This window comes from Urocampus carinirostris, chromosome 3 (genome assembly GCF_059441175.1).
Source record: "Urocampus carinirostris isolate Australia breed hairy pipefish chromosome 3, RoL_Ucar_1.0, whole genome shotgun sequence".
NCBI lineage: Eukaryota > Metazoa > Chordata > Actinopteri > Syngnathiformes > Syngnathidae > Urocampus > Urocampus carinirostris.
In genome coordinates this window covers 22,707,624-22,718,550 of record NC_142351.1, presented here as the reverse complement: position 1 = coordinate 22,718,550, position 10,927 = coordinate 22,707,624, and the positions used below count along the sequence as shown (strand labels likewise).

Genomic DNA, 10,927 nt, shown 5'->3' with positions numbered 1-10,927 from the left:
AAATGGATTGGTCCCTCAGGAACCGTCCTCAATTCTAATATAATTTAACAATTAAACAACGCCAAACTTCAGAGTTTTTTTTTTTTTAAATCATTACTGCGGAAATACTACAAAAATGGTGGTCGAAAAATACGAAACACCACAAAATCCACAGAAGTCAATCTTGACTTCAGGAGGACATGCACAAATCCTGTCCCACTCATCATCGAGGGACTGTTTGAAGAGGGGTCAATTTTTGGGCGTGCACATCTCTGATGCCCTCTTTTGTTCTAAACTGCATATACTAGAAAAATCCTACTCTGGAAATCCTACAAAATAGTACTGCAGAAATAGTACAAGAATACCGCAGAAACACTTGAAAAATCCTATTAGGGTAATACCACAAAAATACTGCAGAAATCTTAAAATAAATCTACAGAAATGGTACAGAAATCCCACTATGGATATTTGATAAAAATACTACTGCAGAAATACTAGAAGAATACAGCATAAATATTTCTTCATAAAGACTACGAGAATACTGCAAAAATCCTGCAAAAATCCTTTACATTATAAAAAAAGGACAAACACCCTACTAAATAAATACTCCAAATACTCAACTACAGGAATACTACAAAACTACTGCAAAGATCTTACTTTGGAAATAGTATAAAATACTACTGCAGATATACTACAGCAGAATTTTGAAAAATATGCTCACATCTACATTATCAATATTGCTATTTCCCTCAAAATGTGATTAAAAACACAAAGCAGCACCTATTTACTCACAGCAAAACAGACTGTGTAGAATAAAAACAATGATCATTTGTGTAAACAAGTTTATTTTATATACCAAATAAATGCTTGATCGAGCTAACCTTTTGCTCGACTACCCATCAATATTAGTAATTTAGATAATTGCATCTGCTAACAGTGATCGAGACCACCCTGATTAAAGCCTGAAAGGGCAAGACGAGCTTGATCTAACAAAAACGAATTTAAAGAAAAACTCACGTACAAGTATTCATACGACACACACTATTTGAAATGATCGATAAAAGTATAAAACACAGGGAAAACGTATGAGTTGACTTGTATGGAAATATGTTACCTCTATACAACTACATTTACTTAAGTCAATTCAAAAGACAAATTATGATTCACCAAGTATGACTTTATTTTTAATTTTTTTCGAGCTGCACATACATTTATTACAACTTCTAAAGTGTTTGTCCTCAATTCAAATGCGTGAACTGCAGCCAACCCCAGTTGACTTTTGTCCGAGTAACGTACACGCCCTGTACTGGTTACCTGGCAGTCTAAGGCTACAAAATAACAACCAAATTCTAAAACAATTTAATAGTCTCCTAGGGTTTGGCACTCCATTATTAAACAAAAACCCTGGTGCCATTAAGCTTTAGGTTACTCGCACAGTGAGGGTTTGTTTTTTTTGCAAGAAGGCTTAATTCAGAGTTCATACAGGTACTTGAAATCCTTGAAATTACTTGCATTTCATTTTGTGTTGATTGAAAGTGTTGAAATTTTAAGTGAAGTGCCTAAATGATTCAGATTGAATCGTTTCTTGTACATGATTCAATTGTTTGTTTGTTTGTACATGATTCAAATTGAATCGTTTCGTTTCTCCGGCGCCGTCACGAATGGCAGCCACTCCAGCAGCTCCCGTGTTATTTTTCGATTGTTCTCAGTTATTTTCGATTGTTCTCAGCTTAGGGATGCTGCTGGAAAAGTGAATTTCCCTTCGGGGATGAATAAAGTATCTATCTATCTATCTATCTATCTATCTATCTATCTAAATGTTTGAAATTGTTGACATGTTTCACAACAAGTCTGCTTAAAATGACGCCGACACTTCTCTCTGGTGGCTTTGCTATGCCATTGCATTTCTTTTTCCCTCGTGATTAACGGCAGCTGGAATTGGCTTGTAAGGCACTGTCCTATGAAGCTTCCTACACCCAAACAGGGCTCTATGAAATATGTATTAGTGCAAGGCTTACGTATCAATTATGAACATTTTTTTATGGGCAATGCAAAAAATAAGGCAGTGTTTCCCAGTGGTAAATTGTAATGGGAAGAACTTCTGCAACTGAAAATGTAAACTACATATTCCCGTCATTTTACCGAACCCCTATATGATGGAGATATGTCTTAAAATATTTGTTCACGTTTCGTTCAGGTTACTCAAATCTAAAAATCAGATGTTTTGATATTTGCACACGCAAGATTAAAACAATTTTCATGCGTAAATCACAGATTGTTGCTCTGCAAAAGACATGATTCACACAGGATTTCTTCTTTTAACGGTACTGGAAACATTTGCTTTGAAAGTCTTTAAAAAGTGCTTGAAATTGGCCATGAAAGAAGTGTAATGTTGTATTATATGATTAATAAATACAAATTATGTTATACCACGCTGTAAAAATGTGTGTCCAAATGCAAAAAAAAAAAATTCTACTTCCAAAGCTCAAACTTTATATCGTATTGTTCGATGCCGATATTATTCGATCTAATGGCAGTCAGAATTTAAGGTATACATGCAAGTTTTAATTCATAAGATTCTGGTTCTGTTTGTCTTTTTAAGTTTGCATTATCCATTTTAATAGTTGTGTGCTCCCCTCAAATTTAGCTTATCCTTGCCTATCGAAATCTATCTACCTTTGTCATATCCCTCGAGAGGGTTGAGCCACAGCAAGACAAACACATACACAAAAACAAAGACATTTTTTTTTAAAAAAGGGAAAAAGTAGCACACAATCACAAAAAGCACATTTATTTAAACAAACACTTTCGACCATGAAGACTCTGCATGCTACATCCAGATGCTACTGTATAGAAAAGCAAGAGCAGAAACTGAAATTGACTTCTTACATGTCAGAGACATTACTGGAGACAATATTGGAGATTATGGGGATATTTGATAAAATGTTTTTGAGCAGATATTTAAACCTGGATACCCGTATATAAAATTGGTGATACTTTTCTTATCAGACTGCAGAAGGAAGGAATCATATTGGTTGACCGGAACTTTTTTAAATTTTTGAAGTCATTTTACTTGCATGCAGAAAGGGTATGGAAATCAGGCTTCAACACAGTATGGAAGAAATGGCCCTAGTGTGAGTGATCTCTTTGTGTCAAACCAAGAAGCACGAGTTATCCCAACCAAACTTTGTCCAAAATTGTAATGCAATCTTCTTAACCAAAATTTGCTTTGTTCATTATAAACACAACCAAATAGGTCCTGTGTTTTCTCAGGATATCTAAATTGCTGAGTACATGCGTTTTTTTGAGTTTTTCCTTGCCCTCATGTAGGTTTTAGATCAGGGGGTGGTGTAATAATACTCTGTAGCTTGCAATAGTCTGTGGTCTGTGCAGCCCTTTGAGACTCATTGTGATTAAGCGTTATACAAATAAACACGACTTGTCACTGACCACATTTGCAGGTAAAATAGACCGTACCAAGGCCTGCCATTTTAGTAAAGTGTCTTTTAAGACGAATGCCAAACTCTTAGGCAGATAAAGAGTTGTGACGGTCAGATACTATGCCTTGCACTAAAATTAACCTACAGCCTCAGTGATAGTATTCAGCCCAAAGGGCAGTTCTTTTACTGGTTGCCATTCAGAATGCAGGAAAACAAATAGCTTACCAGTCAATAGGTCTACAGAAATAAATGAGAACCAGTTATATTCGGTCATGTAAAGATGATCGAATCATCCCTCTTTTATTCACAATCATGGACAGACAGGGAGGTTTTGGCCCAATCCCATTTCTCTCACTCGGCCCTGAGAACCCTCCAGTGAGGTCCCTCGAAGAGGAGTGCCCTCCGCGAGTGAAGTGCAAAGCGGAGATGGTTTGGACAAGACTTGCAAGGTTCCACCCCTGTCCAGGAGATGGCGGTAATATTAATTGGCTGTAGACCTCAGTGACGTATTGGTCTACGTCACATGTAAACAACTCGAGTCTCAACTTGTAGTGTGTCAGTTGGAGAGTTCGTGCAACGTTAAAAATGCCCGCTACTGCTGTGTTATTACCGATTGCCTGAAAGCTCATCATCTTTTCCGTGTCTCCAATAAACGGAGGAGAAATGTGCTATACTGAAGACAGCTTCGGCGCTATGTAGTGCTGATTCATCTTTACAAGGTACGTACACTCATTAAAAAAATGACCCGTTCGGTCAAATACAGTAAAAGTTAACATACAATGCACGTTCACATAATACCTTATGTTTGTGTAGACATAAATGGCAATCTACTTATTAGTATCTTAATGCCATTTTATGACATATAGTAGGGGTCTTTAGTGTGTGACATGATGAAAAGTAAACAAACACAAGAACAGTCCACCTGACCCTTAAGCTGACATAATATCGTCACCAAACTTCCCTGTACGACCCAAAAACCTTGGTTCATAAGGAATTTAATTCAAAAGAGTTGTCATTGGATATAAAAAAGCTCATTTCAACATGTTTTCATGATGCTTACATCATCTATGCCCACATTTATGTCTAAATTGTCTGTTATCTATTGTGTTCCAGAGTGGCTGTCCCATAAGCGTGGACAGGTTGGACAGGAATGTTCCCATCCTGTGCTTATGGTTCGATGTGAAGTCAAAACTCATTCAGGACTTAAGGTTGAGCAAGAAGGTCATGTGGGCCCTGCAGGAGCTGCTAAAGAGGGAACAGGGCCATGGCTGGAGGGCCTATACTGGCTGGCCCACGGTCTGTCCTACCGTGTGGTGTCACGGGTCTTCAGGGTTCCCAGGTCCACGATACACAGAATTGTCCACAGTTAATATGGAATAAATTGCCCAAAAGCCATATTTTAGGCTTTGGAAGTCAGACCCACATTTGCATTCCGTGCTTTTCTGCATTACTATTCAATAAACATCTTTATTTTGAGTAACACCTTGGTGGTTTATTTCATAATGATGTGAGATACTGTGTGTGAACTATGTGACTGTTGGACAGAAAACAACTACAAATCACTCCAGTTTAAATAATAGTTTACTTTCAGAAAAACAAAATCACATTGGGCCGAAATACATAATAGTAAATAAATAATATGTCACAAATTGTAACAAAAATATACCAATACTTCCATAAAGCTGGAAAACACAAACTGGAACTTCATTGAGTTCTTAATAAAATAAAATATTTTCCTTTTATAAAACAAAGGGAAACATTGCAGGGATGTCACTGTTCTGGAAATTTGTCCACGAGCTTCCCAAAAAGGACGGGAACCGCTCAGTTTTGGCCACAGTTTCCTCGAGCCTTTTCCTCACTCCGGCAGACTCCGCTTTCAAAAAGTCAAGGAGTGTATCGTGCTTCCTTTTTTTTCTGGGTGATTTGGGGTTTGGCGCCGGATTAGAAGATGCCAACGACGTGCCCGTCGGTGTGGATGGCGTGGTAGCTGTGATGGTGGCCAGCTCTTCCACGGGACGTTCTACATTGGCCTTTAGGTTGGGTGGAAAAAACAAGAATTACTTAATGCTTGTGTATTGCACAAAAACAACTGTGTATAGGATGCTCAACAAGTTGATGTGAGAAATTATAGGATGTGTTCTGGATAATTATTTGATAGTGAATAGATACACAAAATTGACATGTTATTCTTATGGCTGTAAGAGCCTTCTATTGGCCAGCATCACATATGCTTTAGAATTGTCTCCACATTTGGACAACATTTTGAAAAGGTAATTAGTTTACTTAATATGTGTTTACAGAGAAGGCAGTGGACTGTGTGATAGTAATTTGTTTCAACTGTATTTCCACGTGAAATTCGGAGACATTACTCATAATGCATGATGAAAACTAATGCATTCTGATCTCACATGAAATAATCATATTGTAAATAAAACACGACACCCGAAATTGTGTGCAGTAAACAAGCGCGTATGTCCAGAACGTTATTCTGACTATGCTCCTTTAGCGACTGGCCATGTACATGTAAAAGCACGACTCGTTTAAGATACAAACAGGGATGGGCTGAACCGTGATTTTCTGCAGTTATCCTACTTTAGAGTTTGTAGCGTGAAGATTATTTTTTGGCAGCTCCCTTGGTAGATTTGTGCACTTCGTAAAGTAGCGATTTTGCAATGTTCATGTTTTAACGCGAAAATACGATTTTCTATTGCATTTACGTCCAACTAAGATATCTCAATACATTTTGTTGCAAATACATGCGTGGTTGTGGAAAACTACTTACATTTGTGCGGTTCCTTTCCGGGCATGTTTGTTGATATTGAGAATTCGCAAAGCCTTCTGGGTAGTCACTTCGCCGCCAAGTGAGGTAGGGAGCCCCCTCGGTCTTGAAGTGGTTACGACATGGTTTGAGGTCACTTCTGCCTCGGACTTGAGAGTATCGGGACACACTCCATTTTCACGTGAACGCGCAAACCGAGTGACTAGGGCACATAGCGAGTGAAAGTGCGAAGAATGGGACTCGGCCTTTGATTACCCAAATTCCCTTTTCACACTGCATTTAGCAGAGTGAACCGGGCCCATTTCCATCCCATTGTGTACGGATTGGGGAGCAAGGAATGAAGCATTGTTGTACATCACGGAACAGGCTAGCGTTGACTTCTGAAAAATGCATTTTGCAATCCATACATATGCAAATTTAAGCTGAAACCTTTTTTACACTTGTGCATCTTTTTATCTCAATTCACAAACCGAGAAATAGTGGTCATTTTTTGTTGCAATGATAAAAGACATATTGTTGATGTGCGGTTTAACCAGTGAGAAAAAGGTTGTTTTTACTTCCTGTAAAATGGATATGTCAGCACTTCCAAATATGGTCACGTTTGCTGCTGTTAATTTCATGGCCATGCAACTCTTTCACATGTAGTCGGCGGAGTTTGAAAAGGGCGACATGTTTTTTGGAATGTGTTAGGGAAAATCCATTTAAGCAAGGGGAGGAAACGGAAACACCACCAAAAAAAGGTACAGGTATAATGACTATGCCGGATGTTCAAATTACTTTTGCACTGTCAGGTTTAAATGGTAAATGGTCTGCATTTATATAGCCCTTTTCAAGTTAATGAAGACCTCCCAAAGCGCTTTACAATGTGCTTTACACTTAGCCATTCACACAGACATTGTGATAGCGTAAATGTTTTTTGCCTGATATACATATAGGTATATTCCAATTATTTCCAAGATAATGCCTTTTAAAGACAGTCTTTGACTGACTGAGCTCTGACGTTATTTGGAGCATACCAGCACCCTAGCAAGCCACCTTATTAGTTTACATGTTAACAAGTCGAAAAGGTTTTGAGTGTTTTAAGCCAAGTTTTGATAGTTTTGGTGGAGAATGCCTTAAGCGTTGTGTCTAGATGTGTACAGGAATGGTACAACAAATGGCGAGCACCCGAATTGGGGCAAACTGGCAAAAATAACACAAACAGGATAGATAGATAGATAGATAGATAGATAGATAGATACTTTATTCATCCCCTAAGGGAAATTCACATTTCCAGCAGCATCCCTGAGCTGAGAACAGTACAATAATAAAGCCAAAAGAATACAATATACAAATACCCAGTAGAGTGCTAGCTGACTAAAATCATGCGGTAAGCAGCCAGAATAACCGCGAGCAACAAACACAAACCCATCCAGGAGAAACATCAATTAGCACGGCAGGTTGGCCAGCTCGCCGACTACTATAGGGGCTAACCTAGACCATTTTTTTCATTTTAATTTTCCTTTTTTCCTTGAGTTCTACTTTTATTTATTTCTTTACTATTACTCTTTTCTTTTTAAGGATATTTTTTTCTTTTCTGTCTTGTTTCTCTTATTTACTTTTCTTTTTTAATTTATTTTTTTCTCTTCTTTTTATAAGTAATGAGGTGCGTTTCTGTCTCGACCACAACAATCAACAGAGATTGTTTTTTTCTACAGTAAAAGAAAACTTGATTATGATTGCATCTACTAATCTCTGTCATAAATCATGAGTGATGTGCTTTAGACTAATCCTGCTGTTTTTTTAGTGTGGAGACAGCCGTCTGTGCTCTTGTTCTGCTTAGTTGGGCTTTTTAGCCGGCGATGCCCCCTCTGCAAATCATTTCTTAGGGCATTCTGCAAATGTTTGTTTTCCAGCTCTGCTTACGACGTGAAGAGTGGTTTGAAATTGGCGGTGAAGAAACTCTCGAGACCCTTTCAGTCCATTATCCACGCCAAGCGCACCTACAGAGAGCTGCGTTTGTTGAAGCACATGAAGCATGAAAACGTGGGTCCACTCTTTCTTTCCTTACTTGTGTGTTTTGGGGTTGATTGATGTTTTTACTGTGTCAGTGTCTTCAAATAATTAATTTATGTAGAAATATTAATGTTTGTAAAACAATTTTACCAGATAAATAATTTCAATGCTTCTCAATTAATATCATACATTTTATTTAAAGCGTCCTTCAGGACACCCAAGGTCAATGTACACAGAATACAAAACAATAATAAAACTAAAAAAACAAAAACAAAGCAATTAAAAACAAAGTACAGTTATTGAGTGTGCATGCATGGTTGGATGGGTGGGGCATATGAGGCAGTTTATTTTGGAAAGGCAAGTCTGAAGGTGTTAGTTTTGAGTCGGAATTTGATGATGGACAGGGTGGCGTAATTTCAGAGGTCAGGTGGGTATGAGTTCCAGAGCAGGGGGTCGGACTGCCTGAAAGTCCGACCTGGACCTTAACTTATGATTGATATTTTAGGCCCCACCCAAAATTCACGTCAGTTTTGGGCTAGGGCTTAAGATCTTACCTCTACCAAGTTGTGACGGCTGGCCCGACTCACTACAGACACATTAAGATATAAAGATTTAGGAATTTAGAGAGATGAATAAATATTTAATGTTGGAATAGATTAGATTGCTAAATGCTAATGCTGCCAATTGGGTTGGTTTTCACTAAAGCAATTGCGATCAATTTTGAAAAAAATAACTTTGCGCCTTATGATGGCCATGGCATGTAACGAATCTGAGTCAGATTTGCTTATTTAGCAATTTTTCTCTTTAGAACAGATCAATAAATAATAATAAATTGGCCTGCTTAAACACACCAAGCATGTATTTGTGCATTTGTTGCTCATAGATGCATTATCCCTAATAGTGCTGTCCCATTGTGTATCGGATTTTAGCAGTGCTCAGTATGTGCGAGAGGGCCCAGATGCATACAATCATGCTTACTATTATTATTTTTCAAGATATGTATTTTTGTTATCTGAGCTCAGTCTTTCTGATCTGAGATTCTACATTTTGGCATTATTGCTTTTTTCTTTTTTTCAATGCGTGTCGTGTGTGCGTGTATTTGTGGTCTTCAGTATATCTCTTCATAATACTCCGACCATGCGCATCTTTGACTCCTAGCTGATTCAAGCAGACAGGAAACTCACAGGGGTGAATTATAGATGTAGAAGTGTGATACCTTACTTCACCCTCATCAACTCGGCATTCTAAAAACGGAAGGCGCAAAAAAATAAGAGGTGGGGCGTATCTGAGGTGGTGGGTCTGACAAGCGCGTGGTCTTCACCTAATTTGCCTGCTCATTTTCCTTCACCAGATGTAGTTTTACCGAGGACAGTGTCCATCTTCCGAAGAAAACTAAAGGAGGAATGAGAATTAAATTGGCAAAGGCAGATTGTTTGCCACAAACACCAGTATTTATATCTATCATTTGAATAATCGTAAAGGGGATTATTCTCCCGAATCATGGTGGGTGCTGTTGCGGCTGTAAAGCTGAACATGCAAAAAAACACCATAATCAAAAAGAGTGTTGGACCCAACAGGGCAGCATCCCCTCCAACCCTCCTACAGTCATGCTTACTCAACTGTATTGATGTGATTGCAGGTAATAGGCCTTTTGGATGTTTTCAGTCCTGCTACCTCTCTGAAGGAGTTTTCAGATGTGTAAGTAAAATGTTTAATGTAACATATTTTGCAACTCTGACTGCTGGTACCTTAATGGTACATGTAAATAATTATTTTGGGCTATTTTATAATGTGACAGTTCCAGAAGTAGTAATTATCTAACATTTAAAACACACACTTGTTCATATAAATGAGTATGCAGTTAATAAAGCATTATACTGATACTTGAAAAAGTTGAATGGGCATGCACCAGCAGTATAATGAGGTACTTTCATTCAACGCGTCTAAAAATAGCCTATCAATTGAGGTTGCTTTAGGGAGGCTTTATTCAATTTCAGCTATTAGAAGCTTTCAATAGGAGAAGAAAATGTCTTTTGTATGAGTCCCAATTCTGTAATGCGCAGCGATGGCAAAATGAAGCCCCATAAAGCTTTAAAGCCCTGCAGGGAAATGTTTTACGCAGATAGGGGCTTCAAGATGAGTCACTTACTCGATTAAGCTATAGTGTTGATAGAATAATGTATAACGTGCTGGGCTTTAAATCATTCTCTGAATCAAATATTATATATACAGTATATAAATGTAATATAAATATATATATATATTTTTTTTTTTAGTGTTTTAACATGAATTGTTCTGTCACTTTTTCTATGTTGGTGCTTATTAAAATGTAAAATTAGGAGGTGAAATAAAGTGCTTATTTATTTTCATTTAACTCATTCAATGTGAGATGTTTTTAGCCTCCGGCGAAGTCAAGGGGAATCATAGCGTTACTTTGCCGCATTTGTTTTGAACTACACTCAAGCCTAGCAAATCATTTTCTGAATCAACTCACGTCGTACACTTTCTTTGCGGGGCTTCAAACGTCACCACCGCTTACGTCATCAACACACACACCTCGACTTGGGGTTCATGAATCAATCATCTAGAATACTTGTCACAAGCTTCAGGGCTTTGAACCAAGGAACATCTCACTAGTAATGTGGCTCCCTAATGTGAACTCAAGTGAAGCACTATTTTCATTTTACTGTGTTGAGTCCATGCCGTGTTCCTTAGACTACGTACCCGTAATGTA

At 37.9% G+C, this 10,927-nt stretch overlaps 1 protein-coding gene across 3 annotated transcripts in view; it reads left to right on the top strand.

Moving 5' to 3' along the window:
* The window catches only part of mapk14a (mitogen-activated protein kinase 14a), a 28,183-nt gene that overhangs the window by 2,379 nt on the left and 14,877 nt on the right, over positions 1-10,927 (top strand). For all 3 annotated transcript variants that reach the window (XR_015849982.1, XM_088331114.1, XM_088331113.1), the window contains exons 2-3: positions 8,094-8,223; positions 9,833-9,891. Coding sequence is in view for 2 of the 3 variants with exons in the window: in XM_088331114.1 (XP_088187240.1) it covers positions 8,094-8,223; positions 9,833-9,891 (189 nt within the window). In the remaining variant the exon portion in view is untranslated. The remainder of the gene's footprint in view (positions 1-8,093; positions 8,224-9,832; positions 9,892-10,927) is intronic.